This window comes from Mastigoproctus giganteus, chromosome 7 (assembly GCF_048544385.1).
Source record: "Mastigoproctus giganteus isolate SK-2022 chromosome 7, ASM4854438v1, whole genome shotgun sequence".
Classification (NCBI taxonomy): domain Eukaryota; kingdom Metazoa; phylum Arthropoda; class Arachnida; order Uropygi; family Thelyphonidae; genus Mastigoproctus; species Mastigoproctus giganteus.
This window is the reverse complement of record NC_143581.1, coordinates 33,771,644-33,783,833: the sequence shown is the minus strand read 5'-3', so window position 1 is coordinate 33,783,833 and position 12,190 is coordinate 33,771,644. Positions and strand designations below refer to the sequence as shown.

General features: G+C 39.2%; 1 protein-coding gene across 1 annotated transcript in view; it reads left to right on the top strand.

Moving 5' to 3' along the window:
* LOC150082805 (cilia- and flagella-associated protein 263) overlaps positions 1-12,190 on the top strand; it is a 93,699-nt gene that overhangs the window by 35,518 nt on the left and 45,991 nt on the right. The window contains exon 2 of the mRNA XM_090378289.1: positions 1,070-1,409. Coding sequence (XP_090234415.1) covers positions 1,070-1,409 — 340 coding nt within the window. The remainder of the gene's footprint in view (positions 1-1,069; positions 1,410-12,190) is intronic.

The following is a 12,190-nucleotide window of genomic DNA, read 5'->3' as shown; positions in this document are numbered from 1 at the left end:
GATTGCCGGGCAGGTACTTTACCCACTCGACTAGCCCGGTCGGCTTGGACAAGACAGGATGTCCGTCTCTGCAGAGGAGAAACTATAAATTCTGCACTCCCACAGATTTCAGAAGAGCCGCACGTGATCTTTAACAACCGTACCAAACCAGTCATGGGCTCCCTGACTCTTCGCCACTCACTCGCGGTGAAACTACCGGCCCAGCGGTACAGTAGTTTCGCCACTGCGTCTGTGCCAGGTGTAATTTCAGCCGGATTGTTAATATTGTGACGGAATAGCAATAGACAATCACGTGACCTCCTAACAAACACATTCATATTTATAATATATTTATTTCGACAGTGTTTGGAGTAGTGCGTAGGAACTGTTATGGCTCTACGATGATATCTTTGCCCGCATACCACATTCAAGGGGGAAAAAAATTATGCATATAACAGTGCATATATTTCTTTTTTATTTTTATGTTTCTTGGTTTCGTTAATTGCAATATTATTCATTTATACTATTTTTCATTGCAAGTGTATAGTATTTTAGCCAGAGATGGCTGGGGTTAGGGGATGCAATCCCCGGCTCCAGCTGCGATAGTCTTCAAAATTTATTTATATTACAGTTTACTTATATTTGGGCAATCTAGAAATGCCAAAATTGCTCTTAGACCAGAGCCCATGGGTGCTTAAATTGTCCCTGATTTCAACTATATTATGGGGGAAAAAGCGGCCATAGCTTCTGTGCCTGCTGCGTGGGTTTTGAGAAACATATATAGAACCCCTATATATGTATGAAACTATTTTGTAGTAGTCTCACGTGTTTGCTTTGTATGATACACTTTATTTTTTATGTACTCGCATACAATTTCACGCACTTCTTTATAATGAACCATAATTTTTGTTCTTTAAAAAGTATTTCTTTAGACAAAAAAATCAGATAAATCGAACTTTATCAAGACTAAACGGGCAGTTAAACACAATGCAGATGAACATTGTACTTCTATATATTATAGTTTTTATTTGTTCTAGTTAACACTGAACAACGAATGTTTAGTCTAATTATCGATATATATTTCTTCTAGCTACAACAATTCCCTGCTTGCTAAAGAGAATACCCTACTAGAAAACTATATTCGAAGGGTAGAAGAGACCCATGGACCAATAGTTTTGCCATCAGAAAAGCTCTCTAGAACTCCTCCATCTGGTGCATCTTCAAGAACGTCTATGGACAGTTCATCTTCTAGTGCCGATGTTCGATCCTCAGTTCGCAAAAGATCAAGGACTCGAAGTTTATTTGCTGATCGACAGCATGCTTTAACACATCAGCAAAAATGCTATATAGCAAATGATGAACTTGCAGAACTCCAACGGCAACTTCAGCGTTTGAGGCAAAATGGAGAAAAAATGTTAGACGATCTTCAGGTAGTCTGTTAACTTCGTATTTCGTACTATTTGTTCATAGAGTATTAATTTCGGCAGGCTAATATATATTTTTTTTTTATCTTACTTTTCCAAAATGAAATGGGTTTATGAGATCACCATGTATGAGAGACAGATGGGAGCAACACGCCTGAGCGAATTGGGATGAACTGCAAATAAATAAGGATATTTGTTCGAGAATTGAAGCGATTAATCAATTCGTTCCTTGGTCTTGTAGATTTTATTTATAACTGATTCAAATTTTATTCAAATTTTACTTTACTGAAATTATATTCAATTCGTGTTGTTTTTAACGTTGATGTTTAAAAAATCGAAACTTTTCTTTATTCAAACTGATGCCCATTACATTCTACACCGGCATATTAAAAGTTAATTCCCCCCCCCCCTTTTTTTTGTCAGGTTATTGCAGATTTTATTTTTTGTACAGCAGACATACAAACCGACTATAGAATTAACACAATTAATAGACACAGCGTAATGATACTTCGCGACCTTCATGCCCAGGGTGCCTTGGTTCAAATACTAAAACAAACAAACTTTCATGTCTCCAGCTTCTTCATATTGTAACAGCGTTCACCTTGTATTTATTTAACTCGATTGTCACTTTCTTTCGTTTGTTGCTCCTAATATTTAGAATTGCCTTGTTTTATTGTTTTATAAAAAACAACGTAGAAACTCCTCTGGGGTTTGGGATTCATTTTATCACCAACTAGAACCTGCAAAACGTATTTTGCAAGGCAGGATCATAATGGTGCAGCCAGTTCTCATCGTCAGCCAAAATAGCTTTTTTTTTTTTTTTTTACACAAGAGTTCTTACATTCATATTGCAACAATACTCACTCACTCACTTCACTGCAGTAAGAGCTTGGGGAATTCATCGCACACACCTTGGGAATTTTTGGCACCATACAACTACTCAAACAACAAAAAAAAAAAAAAAAAAAAAAAATGTACTGGAGTAACTCGCAGTGGAAACTCCTACTCCCGCTGCCTGATATCAGTTTACTACAACTTCGATTGAAGAGGCCTTTAAGAATTCCTCTGTTCATCAATGCAACTTGAACTGGGTATACATATATATCCAGGAATGGCCTGCATATTTCACATGAAATACTATATTAGGTTGTTTTGCAATCTGTAATTTTTTTCCGTACATATAACCCTTTTCGGTTTGATTATCTTATTGGCATATTCTGGAAAATCCCGTTAGATGCTGTTGTTCTTCCATTAGGAGACTAGTCCTTCAATTTAAATTGTACTATCTTAATTACTTACACGCATTAACATTATCGGTAGTAGAGGAATATATGATGCAAGAAAGTAAGTCTATCTAGCATCAGTCAAAAAAAGAAAAAAAAAAACAAACCTTCCAGTTTTGTCCATCCATTCACTCCAAAAGTTTGTCTAGTATTTATTTAAGCCGTCAACTTCCACAATGGCAGATGGAAGTTTGTTCCAGCAATCAACCACCCGCTGGCTAAAGGCAAATTTCTGAACATCTATTCTACTACAACTCTCTTTCCTCAATTTGAATGTATGCCCTCTCAGGTGCGGAATCTGAGTAAGAGCAAGAATCCCATCAGCATTGAGCTTGCTCGAACCATTCAAGGCCTTATACACCTCAATCAGATCACTTCGCAGGTGCCTAGTCTCTAGACGCTGAAATTTGCAGAACTTAAGCCTATCTTGGTAACAGCAACCCTTTGTTCCACTTACTAATCTCGCTGCCCTTCTCTGTACTCGTTCTAGTAGCTCAACATGTTTCCTAAAATGAAGCCATCATACCTGTATGCAGTACTCAAGGTGTAGCCTGACTATTGCCTTATACAAAGGGATAATCGCCTCCTTATCCCTGCTAGAAAAATTCCTGTATATCATTGACAAGACACCATGAGCTACTCTTGTGCACCGCCTGCACTGCTCAGAAAACTTCGTATCTGCCTGCACAATTACCCCCAGGTCCTTTTCGTTCTCTACCACTGTCAATGTAGTACCACAGACTTGATACATTACGCTGGGGTTACTGCTTCCCATATGTAGTACTTTACATTTGTCAATGTTAAACTTCATTTGCAACCTCTCAGCCCATCTGCTTAACTTTTCTAGATCCGGTTGCAGCGGTGTACTGTCCTTAGTGTCCTTAACAATCCTGCTAACTTTCGTATCGTCTGCAAACTTGGATATTAAGCTTGATATACCATCATCAATATCATTTATAAATACAAAAAACAACAATGGACCCAACATTAGTCCACGAAGAGCCACTCTCTGATGTCCATTGATTACCACTCTCTGTATTCTTACACTCAACCATCCTTTTATCCATTGTAGCAACTTGCCCTTAATGCTATACTGCTCCAACTTTTACAACTTGTCCAACTTGTATATAAGGCCTTGAATGGGTTGAGCACGCTGAATTCTGATGGGATCCTTCCACTTGTTCAGATTACGAACCTAAGGGGACATAAATTCAAATTAAGAAAAGACAGATGTAGAATAGATGTGCGGAAATTTGCCTTTAGCCAGCGGGTGGTTAATTGCTGGAACAAACTTCCATCTTTCGTTGTGGAAGTTGATAGGTTGAATAAATTTAAGGAGGAACTGGACAGGCATTTGGAGGGAATGGTGTGATTTTTTTTTTTTTTTTTTTTTTTGGCTGATGCTGCATAAGCTCATACACTTGCTTTCTTGCATCACATGCCACTTCTACTACTACTACTACTACTACAATAGTCTTCAGTGTGCAACAGTATCAAAAGCTTTCCTAAAATCCAAGTATATGATATCAAAATTATTTTTTGTATCCAGTTACTTTCTGACCACATCATAGTATCCAATCAAATTGGTCAGACAAGACTTCACCTTAACAAACCTATGCTGTGTTTAAACTATAACTGCAGTCTTGTTTATATTATCCTGCAGTGCTTTTTTAACCAGTGACTCCATTATTTTCCCTGCTACAGAAGTTAAACTAACAGGTCTGTAATTACTCATGTCACATAGTGAATGTGACACGAGTAATTACAGACATGAAGTGTTTACATTTACACAGTTGCCACACAGCTTATATGTATATATACCGGGTGATTATAAAATAAGTTTCCCTATTAAGGAGACCCTAGTGTCAAAACGGTTAGAGATAACGCTATGAAAATCGGTGGGCATGTCATTTAGTATATGGGGAAGCGATTTGTAGAAGAAAAAAAACTCAGTTCAAATTTCCGCCACCAGTAGAGAAATTGATACTGTAAACATGAGATGGAATACTTAACTTAGGATTAGATTTTAATATCAGAACTTAGAAATCTACAGATATTAATCTATGTGCTTGCCTTCACTTGAGATGACATTCTAAAAACGGAGGACTGCGTGCGACACAGTTCCGCGTAGCTTCTCATTGGGGATGTTAGCTACATGCTGTTTAATGCTTGCTTTCATATCGACAAGCATCTGTATGCCGCCACGATAAACTCTGTCTTTCAGGTATCCCCCATAGCCAGAAATCACAGGGATTGAGATCTGTTGATCGAGCTGGCCATAACTACGGAAATTATCTAGAAATGATGCGATCATTTCCGAATGTTGAACGGAGCAGTTCGTTTACTTGTCGACCAACGTGGGGCAGGGCACCATCTTGCATCAACACTACAGTCTCCAAGCATTTCCTTTCTTGCAGAGCGGGAATAATGTGATCTCTTAGAAGAGCGCAGTACCGTGCACTAGTTACCGTACACCTTGCTGGGCCATGAGGTGTAGACTCTTCAAAGAAAAATGGTCCGATTATAAACTCTGTTGTGAATCCACGCCATACTGTAACGTATAGGCTTTGTAGTGGTCTTTCATGCACAGCAGATGGATGAGAAGTTCCCTGTATCCGGTAGGATACAGGGAACGCTTCATGGGTTGTGTTTCTAAAGGTATCGTTTTAGTCAAACCACACTATAATTAAAGGAAATTATTAATTTCTTTCTCTTAATTAGTACATTTCAATTTCCAAGAAGTCTGGTAATTCGTGAAGGCTGAGCCACTCAAGTGATCACAACTGAAATCGAATCCACAGCAGTAGATGAACTCGAAACTAGTGCCACGCTATCTGTTCGAACGCGAATTACTACTAATAAGTGCACTAAAAATAGCATCTATAAAGCGCAAATATAGAATCTAAGACCGGAGATATTTTTCATCGAATTATCAAATATTAATTGCAATTATTGAAATATAAATACAAATATACAAACGTGTAAATCAGAAAACATAAATACTTAAACAATAGATTACAATCAGTTTGAGTTATTATAACTAATTCTGGTAATTAGAATAAATTTTAATGATTACAATAATGATTAAAATCAATATGATTCTGTATGGTATTGTGCAACAATGTATTTTTAAATGTATATTTTATATATACATTTAAATAAATAAATATATATATATTTAAATATATATATACATTTTATATATTTATATTTTTAAATAAATAAATAAATATATATATATATATATATATATATATATATACAGCAGTTTTTATTTCAAATGAAGTTTTTTTTTTTTTTTAATCGGATTTTCACTGAAACCTAAGTTTTGCAGCAAGTTAACGTATTACAGTGAGAAAAGGCAACAATTCAACTTGTTTGATGTTCTGCTGGGAATTTTGCTATATTCATTTCAAATAAATCTTGACATAGACTTCAAAATATAAATTTTAAATCTCTTTATCGCATCTAGTTAAAAAATTTACACTGCTTTAATCACCAACAAAATGAGGTTAATAATGTCGATCATAATCAGGCTAACATTCCAAAAATTCCTGAAATTATTTTCCCCTCGCTGTCGAAGATTTTTTAGTCATTTGAATACTCACATGTGGTACTGTAATCACTCCAAGACTTTTTAGTAAAAGAATCTTCAAAGAAACCTCGTCAGCGAAGTCTATATATATCTTTCTACATATGTAATGAGATATCTCTACACACGTACGCATCGTGTTTCGGAACCGAAGGGATTTATCGCACAAGTTTTTTGCGCTCTCTCTCTCTCTCTCTCACTGAAACTGCACACATTTGAGATCAGCTGGTTTTTTTGTTTTTTTTTCTTTCAGAATTTTTGTTAAAAACCGGGTCGCTTGAAATGGAATTCTTTTTTAGATTACCAAAATATAATTACAGTTCTTTTTTTTCCCCAAAAAGCTAAGATAACCCCATAAATTATTATTATTATTGTTGATTTTATATTATTTCTCCCTGATTGGGGTCCCGCCCCGTGACGGGTATTGCTAACAAGTACACAGGTTTGTTGTTATGTCTGGTGTTACTGTTGGTCGAGGAGCTCTCTGACTATCCTACAGGTGTTCAGGATTGCGACTTTCTGGAGTTTCTTGTAGGTGTTCTCTGGGAGACCTATTGCTGCTAGGCTAGGATCTGTAGAACCATACCGGTGGTTAACACAGTGATCGGGGTGGTCTTTACTTGTTACATATGCCACATCTTTTTGATCTCCTAGGTTTGTGTACTTCCTGATTTTTAGGTTCATAGGTCTTTTAGGTTTTAGGTTCGTGTACTTCCTGATTTTTTTCCTCATTGGTTTTTCTGGAGGTTACCAGTGTTGGACACCGCTATGTCAATCAGATAGGTAGCCTTTTTCTTCCTGTCGACAAGGGTTATGGCCAGTCTGTTGTGCGGGATTGCCTTGTTCGTTATTATGGCGCGGTCCCAGTACAGCTTGTTGGTTGGGGTCTCTAGTACTGCCTGCGGTTCGTACTTGTAATACGGTACACTTTCTTTGATCAATTGTTATTTCCTCGCTAGCTTCTGATGTATTGTCCTGGCTACACTCGTATCCACGAGTGTACTCCGTCTGGATGATCATCTGGAATCCTACGATGATATGTTAGATCGTTTCTGAGACGAGGTGGCATCGTCAAGATGTGTCATCTGACACTCCGGGCTCTTTGGTGATGTATTTTCTAGAATTCCTGTGTTGATTACCTGGTCTTGGTTGGCGAGAACTATCCTTCAGTCTCGGGGAAGAGCGTCCCGCTCCTGAGCCATGCATTGGACGCCATTTTAACTATGTGGTGTTTATGGAGGTCATTGTAGTGTCTACTGGAGTGTCTTCTTTGACCATCTTTCTAGCTTCGTTTGTTTCGTATTGGTGGAAGTGGACTCCTCACTTAGGTTGAGTGGGCTATGATGCTTTTTTTTTTTTTTGGTAGAGTGGTGCTTTGTTTTTCTAGAAGTAATCCTTCAGGTTAACTCTCGCTGTCTTTTTTTGCTCGGTGAGATCTATCAGGCCCCTTCCTCCTTCTTTCCGAGCTACTGTTAGTTTCTCCACGGCTGACTTTGGGTAGTGTTGACGGCTCTTGGACCTCATTGTCCTTGTCTTTCTCATGATATTCTCCAGCTCGGTGTTAGTCCAATCTGTGATGTCGATGGAGTATGTTGGCACTGGGACTGCATAGGCGTTTATGGCTTTAACTGTGTTCCCTCCGTTTGCTTTGAGCAGGCTTCTGAGCCTCTGTTGGTATTTGTCGGTCAGGCAGGCCTTGATCTTCTTGTGCTCTTACTACTGAGCCTGAATCATCCCCAGGTATTTTTTTGTCTCTTCCCCTGTCATGGCTTCGATCTCTTTATCAGTCTGCGGCTGGTAGTTCCGACCGACTAATTTCCCATGATGCAATTCGTGCGGCTTGCATTTGTCTAGCCCAAATTCCATCTTGTTATCATTGCTGAAGTCTTAAAGTTCCTCGATAACGCGAGGAACTTTAATGGGCTTTTTTCACTCCGTGGCTGGGTTAGTCGGTCTCAGGCATAAATAGCAAGGTTCCCCCCCCCCCAGAAACTGGCGTTTTTCATCCAGCAAGACAGACAATTCGCCCATAGAACACACCCAATTAACAGACATAAGACACACAGCATGGCAGATGAATTTAATTATTCGGGTGGCCTAAAAATAAAACTGCTGAATTCTTTGGTGATCCGAGGTAGTTGCTTTGCTGTAGTTGAGAGTGGTAGGTAGCGGGTTGAGAGCTAGACAGAACCATAGTCGGCTAATGGCATCTCCCTGAAAGATTCCTCTCCTGATGAGATCGGTCTGGTTGTGATGTTCTCGACCTTGATGGTGGTACTCCATTTCGTCGTGGTTGCTTCTAGGAAGTTTTGTCACTGTTGGATTGACTTTGTAGATCTTCAGCGTCTCTATTAGCCAGCTATGAGGCACGGAATCGAAGGCTTTGCAGTAATCGATGTAGGCCATGTACAGGTTGCGGCGCTTCATGTAAGCTTGCTCTATAACAGTGGCGCATCAATGGTCAATTGCTCCTTGCATCCTTTGCTCATTCGCTTGCATCTTTTCTGCTGTTCGGCCACGATGTTCTGGCTCTCCAAGTGGTCTGGTATCTTTTTGGTTATTCAGCTGGTCAGGATCTTGTACATTGTTGGGAGACAGATGGTCGGCCTATTTCGCCAGGTTTTTGTTGTATCTTGGTCTTTAGCCGATTGCTTGAGTAAGTAACTCTGGGTGACTTATCATTCTTTATTAACAAAAACAACAAGCGTCCCCTAGCCAGAAACTGGCAAATCCGCTATGTACATACATAGTTATATATACAATGATATATATATATGATACATATAATGATACAATATATAAAGATACATACAGTGATATATACATATAATCGTGTTAATTACAATGTTATAAGTGTAATGAACATGTAACATGTTCACACAGCAAATCACATCACGCAACTAATCAGAAGTATTAATTGTGGCACAGGAACCACAAGACAGTAGTCTTTTTCTGTCCTAGGAAGAATGAAAACCGCAGCCACTGGAGGTAGTGCTATACTAATGGGTGTTAGCTAATTCTGTAACCACAGCTGCCCAAACTGGGATACCAGCTTAAAAAAAAAAAAAAAAAAAAAAAAGAGTAGATAGCAGGCGATATCAGTTAAGAAATATCGATACACAATGCAGGTGTTGGGTTGGTTCTTTGTTGTTGATATGTTGATAAACTTGAGAACAGTTGCTTTCTTTTTGTGAAAACAGCAGAGCATAATTGTTGTAGAGCTGAGAACGATTGAGAATTTTCAGTCAGCGCCACTTCATTTCCTTCAGAGAAGTTGCTGACAGCATCTTGTAGTGTAGATCTATCATCGTGGTACAGGCTGCAGTGATACAGAATGTGCGTCCAGGTTTCCTCAACACCACACAAGCAGAGATTGGTGTCAGACAAGCCAAATTGAAATAGTTTGGAGTTGATGGAGCCGTGCCCAGTAAGTATAAACGATGTTGTTAGGCTGGGATAAAACCATTGGCGGACGTTCTTGTTGAGAGGGAAGGTAACTGCAGGAACAAAAGAGGGGTCACTTGAGCAGTAGTACTGGAATCCCATCGTGATTGCCACACACTGATAAGTTCATTCCAGAATCTGCGTTTCTCGTCTTTGATGCTAGCAGTTAAGTTGCACGAGATGCCGAGAACCTCGCCGGGAACTCCGTGCTTTAGACGATAGCATAGTCCTTTGAAGATGACATGCATGTGTAGTGGTAAGACTCCAGCAAGGATCTGCAGAGCAGCAGAGGACACTGTCCTGCAGGCGCGGAGCATGGCAAGCAGCATAATCCGTTGAGTGGATATGAGTTTGGAACGGAGTTTAACATTAACGGCTCTATGGAACCAGACTCCCGAAGGATATGTTGTTATTGGTACGAATACTGCTGTATAATATAGTAAGAGAGTCTGCCTATTTAGTTCCCAGTCCAATTTGGAAATTCGGATAACTGCTGCAGTGAACTTCTTAATCTTCGAGGCGAGGTGATTAATATGAGAGGAGAAGGTTAACTTGTCATCTAAAATTACGCCAAGATGTTTTAATTCAGGAACAAAAGGGATTTGCTTTCCGTCTATCTTTATATTTGGAGGTCTTCTGTAATTTGACTTGCCCTTAAAAACCACCAGTTTTGTTTTTGTGGCAGATATTCGCAGTTTATGTATACTTGACCACTTGATTAGCTCAGAAAGAGTTATATTGGCTGATTGTTCTAGTTGAAGACTCGATCGACCTGGAATTAGAAGAACCAAATCATCGGCGTAGGCGAAGGCAGAGATATTGTCAGGTTTTTGCGTGAGCCAGCTGTCCAAAACTATGTTCCAGAAGAGGGGTCCCAGAACTGATCACTGGGGGCATCCTCTTCAGATGGTCCTTGAGAGAGACTGCTGTTTCGAGATTACTTGGATGAGTCTATTTTGGAAGTAGCTTCTAATAACTTGGAACAGTTGCTGAGAGCACTTGGCTTTGGTAAGACGATTGAGAGCGCTCTCCCACCAGAGGGAATCGAAAGCTCCCTCGAAGTCAACGAATATGGCCATTTCATATTTAACCCTCGAAGCTGATATGTGGTTAACTAAAGAGACCAAGGCGTCTTCACAGGATTTTCCCTTCTTGAAGCCAAACTTGGAATGAGACATTAAGTTTTGACCTTCAATTAAATCTGCTAATCTGGATGCTAACAACCTTTCAAATAGTTTGCCAAGGTTTGCCAAAAGAGAGATGGGTCTGTATGCTTTGGGATCAGATTTATTTTTGTCCGGCTTGTGAATAATTTTGATCAAAGCTACCTTCCAGAGATTAGGAAATATCCCCTCAGTAAGACATTTGTTGTACATAGAAGTATTTCTGGAAAGACTTCGGCAATTTGATAATTACAGCATTTTCCACAAGATCTAAACCCGGACATTTATGGATATTTATTTTGCTTAGGGCCAGCTTTAGCTCGGGATGAGTGAAGAGATCCGTTTCATATGAGGAGTGGTAGGTTGAGTTGCTATTCCTGATAGATATTTGGTCTGGAGTTTCTGTGGTGAGATCGTCCAGGGGAAGCAAGCGATCCAGGATGGCGTTAATTGAGTCATTCCAGTTAGTGGTTTCTGTGTCGTTGTTCACTACAGTGTTGTACACTTCATGAGAGTGAAACTTCTTTTTGCTAATTTTATATAATAGACCCCAGGGATCAGAATTTCCTGTGGAGTGAACTAAGTGTTGCCAGGAGGCAAGTTTTTGTTTTGCAATTGTATTTACATATTCGTTCCGCTGGCCTTTATAGATATTTTTTAGTCTGGTGACTTCTGGTTCAGGCCAGGACCTTCTCCGTTGAAAGTCTTTGCTTGTTTTGTGTACTTTTTTGCGCAGAGTGGAAAGTTCAGCTATCCACCATGGAACTGTAGTATGCTTGCTAATTTTCTTCTTAGCGGAGCGTTCTGTAGCACGAAATAAGGCAGCCTGTACATAGAATGCATATTCTGAGGCATTGAACTGGTTCAAAGACCGGCGAGTGTCAACGTTAAAATCCTGGTGAATTGAAGACATAAATAAAGGCCATTTGATGGTTTTGATAGAAAATCTTCTAAGATCTTTTGGAGGAGGAGAAGGAGGCGGACCTGTAGTATTTGGAAGGAGAGATACCTTAAAAGTGATTGCTCGGTGGTCACTGTTTGTGTAGTCAGTCTGTATAGTCCAATCAGAGATCCTCGAGGACATGGCGGACATTGAAATGGCTAAATCAATGTTTGATTCTCCGTGAACGTTTGAGAAGGTGTGCGGTTGGTTGGGTTAGTTGTGCAGATTTAAATTGTAGGTAAATAAAAATTTCTCGAAAATCCTACCTCTGTTGTCCAAGACACTGCTGAACCATAAGAAAGATTTTGAGTTTGAATCAGTTGTAATTATTAAATATGTGGGATTTAAAATAGCAAACACCT